The 17674-nt window shown below is 39.9% G+C and overlaps 1 protein-coding gene across 3 annotated transcripts in view; it reads right to left on the bottom strand.

Annotated features, from left to right (window-relative positions):
- The window catches only part of PEX5L (peroxisomal biogenesis factor 5 like), a 199262-nt gene extending 182003 nt beyond the window's left edge, over positions 1-17259 (bottom strand). For 2 of the 3 annotated variants that reach the window (XM_064279716.1, XM_064279725.1), the window contains exons 1-3: positions 17140-17259; positions 16307-16466; positions 14696-14767 (exon numbers count right to left, since the gene is read on the bottom strand). In XM_064279716.1, coding sequence (XP_064135786.1) covers positions 14696-14767; positions 16307-16466; positions 17140-17165 — 258 coding nt within the window. In that variant the 5' untranslated portion in view covers positions 17166-17259. Of the gene's footprint in view, positions 1-14695; positions 14768-16306 lie in introns of all 3 variants that reach the window. The other variant, XM_064279720.1, reaches the window with a different exon arrangement.
- Between the last annotated feature and the right edge of the window lie 415 nt (positions 17260-17674).

The following is a 17674-nucleotide window of genomic DNA, read 5'->3' as shown; positions in this document are numbered from 1 at the left end:
GTCTAAGGAGTGGCAGGACATCAGTTCTCAGACCACTCTTCTAGATGGGCCTGCAGGGAAACTGGAGATTTCCCAGCAACTTGGGATAAACTAGCTCCACTGAGCGGTTTAGCAGGGACTTCAGCCTGAGAAGAAAGGTCAGCCCCTGCAGCTGGAGGAGTGACATTTCCGGAGCACAGCCATCTACTCCTGTAACAGAAAGCTAGTCAGCAGGTGCTGAAGTGACGAACTTCCTGCTTTTGTGCCAGGCATGGAATTAAAAAAATATATATATATATTTTGTTGTTGTTGATGTTGTTAATAGCATACACAGCAAAACATACACCGATTCAACTGTTTCCACATGTACATTTCAGTGACACTGATTACATTTTTCAAGTTGTACAACCATTCTCACCCTCCTTTTCTGAGTTGTTCCTCCTCCATTAACAGAAACTCACTGCCCCCTAAGGTCTGTATCTAATCTTTTGAGTTGCTGTTGTGTGTTTGATCCCATATAGATAGTTCTTAAAAGAGTGTGAAATTTTTCAAGTGTGATAAGCTAGAGATGTAATTTTAGGTGCAAAGTAGGATTTGGCTTATCGTGAGTGGCAACTCAGAGGTGAGGACTATGCACGCATAGCAACCCCAATGCGATACTTGCCTCTTACCGGTTCCATTTTGAGGCTGCCTGGTCCTGGCCATTCAGTACCACTTGGTGTCCCAACAACCTCCAAGGTGGGCATTTATCCAAGGGCTGGGCAAATGCCCACTTCTGCACATTTGCCTTTGGGCGTATATGTTTATAGCTATGTGTTCACATATGCACTTTCTTTCTCTCAAACATTGTTTTTTTTTTTTGAGGGAGCATACATTTGTTCTTTCATTCGTTTTTTCAAGACAACTGTGCTTGTTTCCTCCCAACAGTCACAAACTACAGAACCTACTGGTTGCTAGGAGGATGAAATTAAATGAAAACAAATTATATATGTGTATATTTGTTATTGTTGCTGTTGTGTATAGTCAAGTCAGCTTCGACTCACAGTGACCCTATAGGACAGAGTGGAACTGCCCCATAGAGTTTCCTAGGCTGTAATCTTTACGGGAACAGATCTCCAGGTCTTTTCTCCTGAGGAGCAGCTGGTGCGTTGGAACCACTGACCTTTCAGTTAACAGCTGAGTGCTTGAGCACTGCACCACCAGGGCTTCCTCTTAAAAGTGTCTTATCTCATTTTTCCCAAAGCCCAAGTCCCATCCTGGGAATATACTGAGCACCAGGAAGACTCTCATTCAGGACTATGACTAGGGAAAGAAGTAATGATGCACACGCTACAGCTCAAAACTCAGCAGGGTCTCCGCCCAGCTCTCCTGCAGCATCTGACATGGAGTCCCCAGCAAATCCATGGCTCTGACTGAGCCTTTCTCCTTTGAAAATCCAAATGTTAAAAGGTGAGAAAAGAGAAAGAGCGTAGGTTCCCTGGCTCTGTAGATGAGTAGGCTCATTAAACCCTTTAAATATGGAGAAAGACGTTGGCTTCTTAACGGCCATTGCTGGATTTTTATCATCTGTATGTAGCGGTGCAGTGGTTAAGCGCTCAGCTGCTAACCGAAAGGTCTGGGGTTCGAACCCACCAGCTACTTCTTGGGAGAAAGATGTGGCAGGCTGCTTCCGTCAAGATTACAGTCTCAGAAACCCTAATGGTACAGTTCTACTCTGTTCTATAGGGCCTCTATGAGTTGGAACTGACTAAATGGCAAGAAGTTTGGTTTTAGTTTTATGTCCTCTACAAGGAAACCTGGCGATGCAATGGTTAAGTGCTTGGCTGCTAACTGAAAGGTTGGTGGTTCTAACTTACCTGGGCGCCCTGCAGAAGAAAAGACTAGAAGATCTGCTCCTATAAAGATTACAAACTAGGAAACCCAACAGGGCAGTCACTATTAGTTGGAATTGACCCAACAGCACACAAAAACCAACGACAATGTCCTCAGCACCTGGCAAACACCTAGCAAGAAATATGCTGCCAATAAGTTTTTGTAAAATAAATTTATGAAATAGAAAGGTCATTTTCACTGAAATAATTTCCCCCCCCAAAACAGCAATCTATATACTTTCCCCCAAAGTTATTTTGTATTAAACTACTTCGTAGTGGTTGGGGGGATTAAATTTTGCACAATAGTTTCTCTTAGAACCAGCTTTTACAAATATTCACTGTATTTAGTTCTCTCCTCTGGATACGGAAAGCTAAGTGCCACCAACACCCCCTGAAATGTCTCCTCTGTTCTTGTCACTGCTTTCTCTTGCTCACCACGTGGGAACGGGCACCCTTGGGAACAGGGCAGAATCAGGTCCAAATTTTTTTTTTTCTTTTAGGACTACAAAAGGTATTAATTAATATACTAAATGTAACTATAAAAATTTCCCACAACCAAGCCCTAGAATATACATAGTAAAATTGTTTACATAGCTAATTTCTATAAATAATAGATTCTCAGGTTTTCTGTTTCTATATTTCCTCCTTCTTCCATTCAGGAACAGGTTTTATTCTTCTTTTTTTTTTCCTTCTTCTCATCTTTCCCCACATTTATAGGGTTTAAGAAGTTAGCTCATCTACAGAATCAAGCAGACTTGTTCTTTCTCTCTCTTTACATTTGGATTCTCAGAGGGAAAAGGCTCAGCCAGAACCAGGAGGAGATGTCCTGCCTCCAGTATATACCCTCCCACTCCTAAGAGATATATCAACATACTGTGATGCGTGTCATATACACATACACATGTCACCAGTTGTTGCCTCTGAGTTGACTCTGACTCATGGAGATTCCATGTGTATAGAGTAGAACTATGCCTATAGGGTTTTCAAGGGCTGATTTTTTTTTTCAGAAGTAGATCATCAGGCCTTTTCTCTGAGGCACCTCTGGGTGGACTCAACAGGCCAATCTCTTGGTTGGCAGCTGAGTGGGTTAACCATTTGTACCACCCAGGGACATACACACATAAGCAGAAGGAAAAGCAATGGCATAAAAGGGAGGAAAGGCATTACATACTCTGGGTACTTCAAGTGGTTCAGTGTGAACGGAACATGGAGTGGAGCGGCATCAGATGAGGATTAAGGGATAGTCAGGGGTTGAATCATGTATGGCCTGTGTAATGGACTGAATTGTGTCCCACAAAAATATGTGTTGAATTCCCGGCTCTTGTACCTGTAGGTGTGATTCTGTTTGGAAATAGGATTTTTCTTTTGCTATGCTGATGATGATGAGGCCATACCAACGCAGACTGGATCTTAATCCCACCCTTCTGAGTTACAAAAGGACCAGAACAGAGACAGAGACACACATACAGGAAGGCAGATGCCATGTGAATGCCAAGGAACCAGGAAATTCCTGGGGCAATTGACAAAGGAGAAATCAACAAGGCTGAGACTCTGCTTTGGACTTTCAGCCTCCAGAACTGTGAAAAAAATAAATGTCTGTTTTTTAAAGCTGCCAACTTGTGGTACTTGTGTTACGGTTAAGTAGCCTGGAACCTCAATTGAGGAGTTTGGATTTTATTTGGGAGATGTTGAGAAGCATCAGTTTCCTCCATCTCTTGGGTGCCCACCACCCATGGGCTCGCACCAAGCCAAGCAACGTTGGGGTCTGTGGGACCTGTCTTATATAGCTACTGTGGTTCATAAAGGTCCTGGCCCCAAGGGTATGATTTTAAATCAAGTTCCTCAAAGTCTGGGTGGAAGGGAAAGACTGCTCATTCAGGAGAGAAGAGAAAGAAGGGAAGTTGACTCCCTAAACTCCCACTGCCAGCTAAGTATCAAAATAAGAAAACAAACAAAATAGGACGAGCAGTCTGTTTTTTTTTTCATTTAGAGAGAGAGAAAAAAAAATTGCTTTCTTTTTTTTTAATAAAAAATTTCCAAGGTTTTACATTTTTAATTTAAAAATTAAGAATAACCCTGTTTGTGAGCATCAGTGTGTTTTATCCGGCACTAAACAACTTGACTAAAAATATCTATCAACCGATACACCATTACTCATTTTTTAGAAAGTACTCCCCTAATTCACAAAAATTAAAGCATCAATATTTTGGGGGCACATTTAAAATTTAAAGACAGAAGTTGAGTGTGCAGGGAAGTGATCATTGTACAGCCCTTGAATAGAAGAAAACTACTTTCATGCTTAGTTTTTTTCTATGACACAAATTCATTAATTATTCACAAACAAATGAGATAATTTCGTTAGAAAAAAAAGTGATGAATGAGTGTTTTTTTTCTATTCAGAACATCTAACACAAAGCAGAGATGGTACATTCTCTCACCATTTCTTAAATAAGTCACTTATTCATATATTTCAAGAACGAGATCATTTGGCCAAAAAAACATACTATGATAAGGAATAAATAACAATTGCACTGAATGATCATTTGTGTGTGTGTTTTTCCTAGATCACAAGATAGGAAGGAAGTGATACCCACTCCTATGGGGATAGACCATGTGAAAAATTAATGACTAAAAATGGAAACGACAGAATTACAGGGTTGTTTTAGAGAAAAGGAAGGAAGCAAAGGAGCATTAAAAAAAAAAAAAAAGCACAGGTCTGCAAGAGTGGTGTTCCTGTCAAAGCTAATATATGCAGTTTCAGAACACAGGACACATCCCAGAGGCAGGCATCGGAGTGGTGCTGAGCAGAAGAAAGATGTGTGCTGCCGAGTCTGGATGCGAAAGAAAGAAAAGCGCAGCTGCAGAAAGGACGGGTCAGGGCGATAGCGGAACACAGGCTTCCAGGCCCGAAGTCAGGAAAGAGGAGAAAGAAGGGAAGTTGACTCCCTAAACTCCCACTGCCAGCTAAGTATCAAAATAAGAAAACAAACAAACAAAATAGGACGTGCAGTCTATCTGTTCCTTTGTCATTTTTATTTATCTGATTTTGAATTTGTAACATATATCACTTCAGTACAAATATTTCTGCCCACAACTGGTTTCCAAAGCCCTTGTGACGGCAGCCTCTGACCCAGTCAGCAATCAGTGAATTCAACCGCAGGGCTCCTTAGACAAAGGACCAGCAGCCGACTCCCAAATAGACAGACCTGAAGCCAGATGCCCAGCTCCAGGCAGGGTGCACAATCCCCTTGGTCAGTTTAGGGGGACATGATAAATGGATTCAATCAAGAAGACCTGGAAGATCAGCTATAGACAAAATGTCTGCTTCAACAGCGAGGAAACACTTTGCTAATCTCTTGGGGTAGTCGTTACAAAGCTTGTGAGGACCTCTTGTGAAGAATTAGGAAGCATCTCATATAAACATCCTTTCACAAAAATTCCTCAGACAAGTTTAATAGACAAATGCACTTGGGATACACACTTCTCTGAAGTGAATTTTATCACTTGATTAGTATGCTTAGCTTATGGACATGAGGGACTTTAGAAAAAAGAAATATCTCAATTTAGGAAAGTAGTTGTGGGGGCGGATGAATGACCCTGAGACTAGGGGCTGCAGATCCGAGTTGTAATGTTGCCTGTGATCTGTAACCTGGTGAGCATAGCCAAGCTACTTGCCCACTCTGAGGCTCACTTCACTCACTTCGATTGAACTAGACCCAATATATGTAAGTTCCTTTTTAGCAGCAGCACCTTTTCCTCAAACAAAAGGTTCTTTGAAACAAGGGGCTCGGTTGCTTCTTAAGGGGTGGTACTACAGACTCGGACCCCTCTCCATTTTGGGATGCCCATCAATGGGATCATGGAGCATAATTTTAAAACCCCTGGATTAGACAGTCTTCTGAAGCTCCTCGCAGCTCTAAGGTCTACCTCCTATACGGATCATATGAGCTTACTGAAAACACCAAAACCAAATGAAAAGTAAAAGCACCACAACAAACCTTCTAAAAGGCAAAGGTGAATGGGGTTCTTTTCAAGTTGTATTCCGAATGGTGGAGTCTTCTTTGAAGTGTTACCATCTCTGACTGTCCTTTCATATACCATGTCATTTTTGCACTCAGCATATCAGCTCGTGTCATTTCAATTTTTCATTTATTTTCTCGCTGACTAAACATGCTGCCAGTACTTTCCCCATTAAAGAGAACAAAGCATGGGCTTTTGAAAATGACTTAACATCTCTGTATTTTTCCAATTTGAAAGTTTGTTTTTTTTTCTTTTATATTCTATATAATGAACATAGGCTGTACATTAATGTGTTCAAGTATAGATACAGAATGAAGTTTCAGATATTTGTTGGATTTGTGGTGGTAACCCACATAATCTTTCTCTTGGTGATTCGTTTTTAACCTGAGCCCCAGGAGCTGCATCACAGCTTGGAAAACTGGATGAGATGGGCTGGTGGAGGAAAGCTGGGTGCTTGCTACTCAACAACACTGATAACTTGTTACTCACTTCGACACAAGAGTCGAAGGTTGTAAAAGATAGTCCAGAATAGGTGGAAATATCAGCAATACATCATACTCATAAATATTTGCCTTACTCATTTTATCAAATGGGGATCTAACAAAAATTAGGTTAACAGGTCCCCTTTTGAGGTACTTGAACTTCCTGGGGGAGTTAGGGTCATTGTCAATTAGATCTTAATATCCACACTTTAAATCCAACAACAACAAAACCAGGTGAGATTAGTTTTCAAGGGGGAAGGTGTAAAATAGGAGAGACGCAAAAGAGGAAAGTAGACACCTGCCCAATCTATGTCAACATCCTGCTCTTCCTTGTTGCTGGAGTCTCACTGGTGTGGAGCCCTGATGGCACAGTGGTTAAGAGCTACGGCTGCTAACCAAAACAGTGTAATAGGTCACAAACTGGAATCCCAAAGGCTATCAACAGAGCCAGACTGTATAGTTTGGTATAAAGCATTTAATTGATTATAAGCCTCTAAAAAGCAGCAGATTAATTGCTTCCCTGGAAAAATTAGATATGTGGTGACATCCAGCCTACCTCCAATAAGACAGTGGTCAGCTGGAGCTGGTAGGTGCCATCCCCTCCAGATGGGACCCTCATATTCCAGTTAGTCCTGTCCCTCTCACGCCCTATTTTCTTACACACGGTCTACTTTTCTCATTTCTCTACCTGGCTGATTTGAGGGGGCATTTGCATCTATGACCCCAGAGTAGACTTTACTGTTTAGAATGATTATATCTCAGTCTCGATGAAACCCAAGGGGCTCCGAAACCTAAGGGTATTGCCATCAACGCTCACCCAACTACCCAGTAGTTGCCATTTATAAATAAGCACTTTGCTAAGCACTTACTTACAGGAATTTATTTAATTCTCTTAACTATTTCATGAAGTAGATACAGTTTTTCACACTTTATAGCAGAGGAGCCTGAGGCTCAGAGAGGCTGGTTAATTTTCTCAAGGTAATGTAGCTACTACATGGTAGCAGCCTGTTTTCACTCCGACTTCTGTTTGGAAAGCTGCCACTCTCAGCCACTTTGTAACAGTGACACGCACACATTCTGAGGTGTATCCACAGTGCCAGAACATGTGAAGTGCAGAGAAGCCAGAACTAGGGTATCTAGTAGTGTCCTACAGAAGGTATGCAGAATGCTTAATATTAAATCAGTGGGAATAACAAATGTTGTGAGGCAACTACTGTTTCCAACTTGACATCCAGGAAGCTTGAGCTACGACTGGTGGACAACGTGTCAGACAAAGCAGCAGCAGCCCAGGGTTCTAGTTCTGGCTGTGACCACAGGCAGTGAGCTAGACAAGCAGCTCTCTAGGGGAGCATCCCCATTTGAGCCTTAAAATACACCTCTGAGCCAGGTGATATCATTCCATTTTACAGATGAAGAAACTGAAACTCAGAGAACTTAAAAGGCTTACTCCAAGGACTTCTGCTTTAGTAAGTGGCAAAGCCAATACTTGGACAACAGACTCCTACATCAGTGGATGTATGATGTCTAAAGTGTGAAGCTTGGCGTCTACATTTTCTGACCTGAAAACTTATCAGAAGATTCTGAAGTTAAGATGCCAGGTCTACTTCCCCTCTATTGCCTCCCCCGACCAGTACACTAAACTGAAATGAGTTAAACAAATAAAAAACAAACTTACCATTGTACTACTTTTTGAGGAAAATATAAAGTAACATACCTCACATTACTGTGATATTTTTCCAAATCACTAGTAACTCAATTTTTTTTTTCTATCACCTGCCACAAATAGAGAATACTTAGAAACAAAATACAGAGCTATCATTCTTTTATTCCAGTAACTTTTCTGTTTTATCTAATGGAAAACCTTTCCTTGTACAATATTTACTGATGATAAACAGCTTCACAGACAGGATGGGTGCATCTCTGTTTACTCCAACGCCGATTTCAGATAGAACATTTGAATAGCTCCAGCCTCTCATATCACAAATAGATACAGCTTCTTTTTTTTCCATCAAACCATCTCTCATCTGTCAGTCTTTCCTGAGGAAAATGCTAATGAGCCTACATCTGCTGTGATCGCAATGAGAGCAATCACAGCTGCATAATGTGCTTTGTCCTTTGAGTCTCCAGGCTGAACAGGTTTTTTCTTTTCTGCAACTCTATAAGGGGGTCTCTGTTCCTCTTTGTTTTTTTTTTTTTTTAAATATGATCTATCTTTTTCTTTTTTAACCGTTCTAATGGTTGTATAAGGTCCCTTGGTGGCACAAACAGTGTGCTTGACTACCTAACTGAAACGCTGGCAGTTTGAACTCACCCAGCAGTGTCGCCAAAGAGAGACCTGGCGACCTGCTTCTGTAAAGTTTACAGCCAAGAAAACCCTACGAAGCAGTTCTATCCTGCAATACATCGGGTAGCCATGAGTTGGCATCAACTCGATGGCAGTGGGTTTGGGTTTGGTTTTAATAGCTGCATAGTGACATCTCATGGGTTTTTTTTTTTTTGTGATAAATATATTTGTAACAAATCATTTGACATTTTAGAAGGTTGAAATTGGGTTTCTATTTTTGCTGACCAAATACAGAGTTCCAAGAAAGTGCCCAGGGAGAGCATTACACATGACACTGAGAGACAGCGTCTCATCCTTTGTTAGCGTCCCCAGAGATAAATATGATCTGAATTATATTTAAGTCACCACACTGATAGGGCACAGAAAGCACTGGCCAGATGGGCTAAGTAAAATAAGGCAGTGACATCCATTATCCTCATTCTTTTTACCATTCAGGAACCTGAGGCTTAAGCTGGCCAATTAGATCTAGGTGGTGTGACCACACTGTCTGTTAGTACCAGAGGGACTGGGCCGCTCTTCCCATTGATCTGTTTTTCTTGTTCTTCTGTTTTTATTTCATGTTGGCCTGTATTTTCCCTTTTAGGACCCACTCACCTAATGTCCACTAGGACAGAATTGTGATCTTACTCAAGTGCAGACACGCTACTGGAAACACAAGGGGTGGCTCTACTTTGTCTCTCTCTTTAGGAGAAAATCTCGGATGTTCTGGTTTCTGTTGCTTTCTGCTCAGGCTTCTCTGGCAAGTTTAAACAGACTCTTGGGAAGGTTTTAGGCTGAGGAAAGTGTCTGGTGCTTCTCATGACTGGTAGAGACCTTCCGCAAGGAGTCTGCGCAAGGAGGGGAGAGGTGAGTGGATGGCAGCAACCACTCTTTAGCACTAACTTTGTATACATTTGCTGTGAAGGGCACGGTTCTCCTGAAAAAGTCATACAGGCCAAGAGGGAAGTAAACAGTTAAGGAGTGATGTGGGAAAGCTTATCCCTGTGAGGGTTCGATAAGTAAGTGTTGACCTCCTAGCAGAGGCTGACTTCACATAATTAGAACACTTAAACGAAACAGCTTCTTAAGACCCATATCTGGGATGACCAACCAGTCGCCGTCAAGTTGATTCTGACTCATGGCAACCCCATGTGTGTCAGGTGGAACTGTGCTCCATTAGCTTCAATGACTAATTTTACAGATGTAGATCATCAGGCCTTTCTTATGAGGTTCCTTTGGGTGGACTCAAACCTTCAACCTTTCTGTCAGCACCTGAGTATGTTAACCATTTGCACCACTCAGGGACTCCCTGGGATGACCAGAAATGGGCAGCTGCAGAGAGCTGTGTGAGGTGACACAGAACTTTGGCACAGACCTTTGGAGGGAGGACTGGCTTGCAGTGCTCCACCTGTACTTAGCCAGGGACTCCAAGCAACTCCCTTCATCTTTCCAGATCTCAATTTTTACGTTTGCCAAATTGTGGGATGAGTGATGATGACTAGCTAATTAAGATGGTACAATGATTTATGGCTTTCACATATTTTATCTCTATTAGGTGGGAAAAGCAGAGTGTATTATTTTACAAATAAGGCAACTGAGGTCAGGCAGGTTCAAGACCACAAGGCTACCAAGTGGAATCCAGCCAAGACGCAAGCCTGGGTCTTTAAAAGCATATTTTGGTTGTAAGTGGCTGTGATTTTCTTACTGTTTTCAGCATGGTTGCACTGGATACATAGGAAGTCTAGTTTATGAATTGCCAGAAAATGCCCAGTTCAAGAATGTCAAATTTGTCACAAGCCACATATGTTTTTTACCTTTTAGAATTGAAATAATTATTTTCTCTGAGTGCTTTCAAAGTGTGGTACTGTCAGCCTAGCAGCAACTGAGGTCTTAGAGAAAGGCAAATCCTTCAGCACCACCCCAGACCTAAAGAGAGTCAGAATTCTGAGGCAGCAAAGTTTGAGGACCACTGCTCTAACCTACATACACTCTGGTCCCTCGTAACCAGCCGTTTCCCTACCTTATGGCACAGGAAACGCAGGAGCCTCTCAGAGTTTGGATCAGACTTTAGGTCCTCAATCAGGCAGATCCATGACAAACTGTTTATCCCAGTTTTGAAATGCTTGGACCTGTGAGTGTATCCTTCTTTATAAAACACACAATACTGTAAAATTTTGTGTCAGCCTTTGTTACCTTCTTTATGTCTACTCAGAATTTGAAAACGTATTAGAAGGAAAGCTAAGTACAGCACAATATAAGCCTTGAATTAACCTGACTTTAATTAAAAATATTAATTTAAAATAAAAACAATTTATTATTTATTCGATGTACCTAATGTTTTTAATCCCTTACTCAAGGTACCTGACCACCTCCCCCACTCCAACTCCCACCCTGAAATCTCAGTAACTTCAAACAGAAACTCGTGTGTACCTGAAACCTATTCCTGATCAAGATTCCCCCACTCCTGGCCAAATCAGGAAAGAAGTATTTTCATAAATAATAAAGATGATCCAAAATATATATATTTTAAATTTCTCTTTTAATGTTCACTCTAGAAAGCCAACTATAGAATTCAAAATATCTGAAGTTTAGAGACATTAAAATTTTAACTCGATATGTTCCCTTTGATTAACTTGCTACCCATGAAGTTTAAAATCTAGAGATTTCTGGTAGAAAAGACAGACTCTGGTGCCAATATGATGCATTTATATTTAAACGAATGTGTGTGTGTATACATATTATATGGCACTTGTTACCGCAGGAAAAAGGGCCCTGGTGGTACAGGGTTAAGCACTCAGCTGCTAACTGAAAGGTCAGCAGTTGGAACCAACCAGCCGCTCCTGGGAAACCCTATGGGGCAGCTCTAGTCTACCCTGTAGAGTCACTATGAGTGGAAATTTGACAGGACGACAATGCGAATTACTTTAGGACATCAACATTAATTTAAGGGTTCTCTGGAATGTTTTTTATATGTATCCCAAATAAATTTTGCCAATAAAATTTCACACAGGCACAATATTGCCTTTCAATAATAAAACCTTACATATTCCCCAAATTACTTTTTTCGTGTTGCAGTAACACAAAAATCACCTTTCACCCCTTTGAATGCGGGCAGCCAGGGGGAACAAAATCCACATACTCTGTGCTGTGTCTGTTATTAATGTGCTTATGTAAGCAGGACTGTGGGCTTCCTGGAAGTAGGAAACTTGTGGATCCCATGACCGATAAAGGCCCAGATCGCTTCACGGCATTTGTCCATTGACAGCTTCTGAATTCATCGATAAATTCAGATTTAATTAGATTAGTAGACTTCTGCCTGACACAGCACTCTGATTATTTTATTTATCTTTTTTAGGTCTTCTTTTGGTATCACTTACTGAAAAGCTATTAGCAATTATATGAAGATTGACTAATAAATTGCTACCATGTTTCTGAAAAGATACAGGAAGGATAAATTGAACATAAAGATTCCTGCCAAAACAGCATATTATACTACAGGATTTAAAATTTTATATGTATATATATATAAATAAATTTATATATACATAAATTATATATCTATAAATAAATTATAGATATAAATTTTATATATAATTTTAAAACATATTTTATATATAAAATGAATATTCCAAATCTGGAAAACAAGCATTTTTCTACACACATGTATACATACATACACATCCCTTTTTATTTTGTTGATCTCTTAAATTTAGGAATAATTTTTTGCAGTATTATAAAGACTAATTAGAATGTTTTCCCAAATATTTTACTTGTAGGTATCAACATTATCATTGTTTCAACCTGTGATTTGCTCATAACATCAACACCAAATAAACCTCCCCCCAAAAGGAAGGTTTACTCTTCCTGCCAACAGCAAACACCAAAGCCAACTCATATTCCTAATTACTCATCTTTGAAGCATGTTTTGACATGAATGACTCAGAAAGCTGGGGCACTGCCAACTGCTGCAAACTGGTGCAACAGCACCTGAAGAAATCTGACAGCTGTGGAGGCAAAATGACTCTGGGAAAATCGAATCTACTCCTATTTAGATCCAGGTAAGGAAAATGTTATTTTCTGAAGAAGCAGGAAAGTTAATTCTCTTAAGATTTCTTAACAGTTAAAGAACTGTGCTTAGGCACAACACTATAAGTTTTGTTAAAGGTACCATGAGAAAAAAACAAAACAAAACTTCCCTTGGTCTTTCCACTCCAAAGATCTCAATATATAATTTTATAGTTTTTTTTTCCGAACGTCAAAATTTTGTTAAAATGAAAAGCTTTAGGCAAAAAGAAAAAGAAAGAAGAAAGCTCTAGGGTAGGTAAATACTAAAGAAGTAAAAAAATGAGTAAGAATTCACCTTCTACATGACGAGGAAATTTAAAAAAATAACAAAATTTTCATTTCATTTCATAAAGAAATGTGTGTGCGTGTGTTTTCTTGTAATATTCTCAATTGCATTTTATTAGGTCACTCGCCAGGTGGGTCCAGTCCTTTAATCAGAATCCCAGTCTACAGCCAGACCAGTATAAGGTGTAGTTCACACGCTCAAAGTAATTAATCTGGCATAATGATCATTAATAGGCCAGCAGAGCACTTGAGCTGCAGCCCACTTACCTTACTAATTAAACTGACAATCTGGCACTAGGTAGCTGGAATACAGGGTTAGATCTCCTCTTTTACTCAAGAGCAGTAGAATGATGAATCTCAGAGGTAGTCTGAGTGAACCACATAAGACCAATACATTCTCCCCTCTTGTGGGGATGTTTTTGTTTGGCCACTTTTCCCCCAAAGACCACTTCAGCTTCCTCAATTATGCCAGACCTAACAAGCAAGTTTCTGAGCCAACTATTTCTGGTTGCTACCTCCTGATGGTCATTTTCCTTCTTTCAGAAATAAACGCAACGGTTCCTGCAATCGCCATGACCCAAAAGAAACTGTGTGGCTAGGAAATTATCCAAATTCAGCTTCCCTCTCTGGAACTTGCAGCCCTGGTGGCGCAGTGGTTCAGAGCTCAGCTGTTAACCAAAAGGTCGGCAGTTTGAATCCACCAGCTGCTCCTTGGAAACCCCATGGGGAAGTTCTACTCCGTCCTGTAGGGTTGTCATGAGTTGGAATAGACTCCATGGCAACGTTTTTTTATTTTTGTTTTTCTCTGTAATTTACCGCTTTCTTTCTAACCTCTTTATCTGTATAGGTCCCTTTGAATTCTCTATCTGTATGTAGGCTTAAATCTCCCTTAGATCTGTGCCACTTCACATTAAATACATGTGCAGTTATCTTGTCTCTCTGATAATTAATGCAGATATTAGGGGTGAATGGCAATTCAGTGGCCTGGGCTGGACACCTTCCATTACCTGGTCTGTCACTGTATGGTCCATTAAGCAGTTTTCATTTCACCTTATGCGCCCATATAAAACCCAAGCTAGATGTTTCTCAAATTACAGCCAGTGCTAAAGACTATTAAATAGGCTCCTCTTTTTGTTTTTAAAATCATCTCTAAATTTACTGGAGACCATCTGAGAAATTAAATTGGGCAATATGTGTAGATATGTTCTAAACTCCTCTGTTTTCCACAGTCTTCCATCTTCTTCCCCATCCCCCAAAACGGTATTCATTGTTTTATGAGATATACTAGTTGTAGTGTTTCTCATATTTAAAATAATATACTTTCTTGTTTTTGTTTAAGTCTCTTAAAAAAAAATTCTAACCAAATTATCATTGTTGTTTTGACTCATTTTACAAGTGGGGTCTTTAGTTTTCCAAAAATTCTCTTATGTTGTTCTAGCTTAATTTTACATCATTCTATACATACAGAACATACATGTTTACATCATGCAGAAGTCAGTGATCAGAGGAGTCATATGGGGAGGCTTAGCTGTTCTCAAAATCTATCTCATTACGCAGGGCTCATTCAGACAGGCTAATTCAGCTGCCAGGCAAGGGCTGGACACTCAAAGGGCTGCAGTGGTCAAAAATCTACAGTGAACAGTAGAAAATGTATGTAAGTGATCACTTACCTCCTTTTGATCAACAATTATTTCGAGGTCTTCATCACTGCTTAGTTTTCCATATCCTTTTTCTTTACTTTTCTTTGAAAGAATAATTTTAAATGATCATTTAGTTTCTTTCCATTAATAATCTTAATTCCCACTTAATACTCTTTAAAGATAAAAGTCTTAGCTTTGTTCACAAGTCATAGTGTATCATGCTTTACGTCAGTCTCTCATGTATACCAGCAGAAGTTTTTATTATCATACCACTGGCTTATAATAAATCATTAAGTATTTCTAGTTAGCCTCTCCCAACAGAATTACGCTTTTAATCCTTTTCTGAATATCCTTACGCTTTGCTTTTCAATTCTGTAGTTTCAGAAAACATTCTTTAATACTTTGGGATAAATAAGCAATTCCTTGAAGAGTCCGAGCACATTTTTTTTTTAAACACTGAAATTGCATTTAGTAATTATACCATGCTTGACTAGAACTATCAAATGCTCTTGTTTTAATACCATATATATTCTTAAAATAGGAGATGTATTCTATAACTCATATAATAAATCTTCATATTTACTACATTTGGTTATAAATCAGATGGAAATTAACATTTGAAAAACAATTTTGAAATAATTTAAAAAAGATAAATAAAACAATTTCCAAAATTAGGAAGTTTTGGAACATTGGAAGATTACAGACAATCTTTTAAAATATATGTTTTGGCATTTTGCTTTTTTCTATTTTTGCCTCAGTGATCATTCCCAGCTATCTCCCACATAGCAAAATCTGTATTATAAGTTCTTAAGTCAGAAAAGGACATAGGCTGTGACAACCATTTTCCTGTTGTGCTACAAGAGAAAGATGATACGTCTGAGTATACATATATATATTTAATTCCCAATGCAATGGGTGCTAGGAATACCAGAAATGTCATGTTGCTTCTTCATAATTTCAGAAACCAAAGTACCTCTGTAAAGGACCAGCAACAAATGGAAAAGAAAAATTCTTACATAGTTACCTGTAGTACAAGGTTATTACTTTTTTAAAAAATAACTCTCACTTCTGAGTACTAACTGTATCAATCAGAATTAAGGTAATTAAAAAGTATTTCTTATACATTGATTTACTGTGTCATATCAGGATCCTAACCTTTTTGAGGGAAGAAGGACATCCTTCAGCTAACATGACATAAATCTTTACACTGCGGGACAGAAGTTCTCATTTCCTCCCCCCCATAACATTCCAGAACTGGTTTACACACACACCCCACCCGCCAATAGGCATGCCTCCTATTTTTGTGTTTTATTGTAATAAAGAGATTTCTCAATCTTCAGGTGTTAGGATGCACAAATAAAACTCCACTTCTCATTCATATATTAATGAATCTAACCACTTAGAACAGAACAGATGGCCACAGTATTTCTTTCTATTATTATTCTTGTCCTCATTTGAGGTTCCATTTCAGGATTGATGGAAAACAAAAATGACCAGGTTGGTTTTGATCAAAACTACTTCCTTCCTATCACTTTGCTTTTGTATCTTTTTAGCCCATTGTTTGCCATAAGGTATTGTCCAGAGACCCTCTAATGCAAAACATTTAGAAATGCCTTTCCAGATATTGATCTGTATACGTACCAAGTAGCTCATTTGCATGACCCGGTTTCTGGACAAAAGGACAGTGAGTAGAGATGGAATGTGGGTCCTTCCATCCATTTCACTGTCAGACATCCCAGAATTCTCTGCACCAGCGGCAGTGACTTCATTGCCAGGACTTGCTGACCAGGGAACCACAGCTCTTGCCCGGTAACAGTATTTATGATGTACAATAATTGAAGCTTCCCTGCATCACCGCCTTGACTTTGTAAACATTGTGAAATTTTTGGCTAGCACACAAAATCATTGAAACTAAAGTTTCTTCTTTTCCTAATAATTTTTATCTAAGCACTTCTGTGCTCCCTGACTACTCTTCCAGTTTAATGTTTTTTTTTTAAAAAATTTATTATTAATTGTATAAATTTTTGTAGCTCATCCCATGCATATGAACTACTCAGCCTCCTTGTCATAAAAGCTCTTGATTTTCTCCCTTTCTAACCACCCCCACCCTGGCTTTCTTGGCAATCACTGCTAATAGAACAATGTCAGCATTCACAATTCGAGATTTCAGCTTCTGCCGATACCAAATTCCACTTCTCCAATTGAATGCCAATTCCTTAGTACATTTTCGGAGGAAGAGGCTAGGTCGGGGAAGGAAATTATGTCCCCTACTACTGCGAGTAAAAGTTGGGATTTTCCAAGAGTGGGAGAGACATTTAGAGCTCTGATTTTGTACTTAAGTCCCTAGTTTCCACATCACAACAGTACACAGAGCCAGAAGTCTTACAGTTTTACCCCATAATTAAGCAATATTTCCTAGTTTGCCCCATTACCCCAGGGGGAGCAATCCTTTTCTAAACCAGCACGGTATTCACTCACTGCTTATTTCTAGTGCGAGCATAATCCTCTTTCAAGTACTCAGCTTACCACTTTGACTGCTAGATCAGCCACTCCGGGCAGGGATCTTCAGTTCTCCTCCCTCCTCCCAGCCAGAAATCCCTGTCCTCTATCTATGCGCTTTTGTCATGTACAAAAAGCAACTCCACAGCTTCTGGTGGTGGTCTCTCACAGAAACCAAAGGGCTGAACTAGGTAGGAGAAAGAAAGCTACCTCCCCACTGTCCAAGCGTGAGGGGGCAGGGCTTCTGTGGGAGGAGAAGCCAGAGGGTCATCACTTCCTGTGCTCCTCCCTCTCCCTGGGGAGACTCTGGAGCTGAGCATTTAAACTGAGGCAGTAAGTTAGGCCCTCTAGGTCCCCACTTTAGTATGCTGCCTGCTTAGGGTAGATTTGGTGCCTCACTCATTGAAGTGCAGCTGGGGAGGGAGCTGAAAGGATGAGGAGTTTCAGGTGGGAGAAGTGAGGGAGAGAGAGGAAATAGTTATCATCCCTGACTTCTCACTCTGTAAGAAG

Source organism: Loxodonta africana, chromosome 1, assembly GCF_030014295.1.
Source record: "Loxodonta africana isolate mLoxAfr1 chromosome 1, mLoxAfr1.hap2, whole genome shotgun sequence".
NCBI classification, from domain to species: Eukaryota; Metazoa; Chordata; class Mammalia; order Proboscidea; family Elephantidae; genus Loxodonta; species Loxodonta africana.
This window is presented reverse-complemented; position numbering and strand designations above follow the sequence as displayed.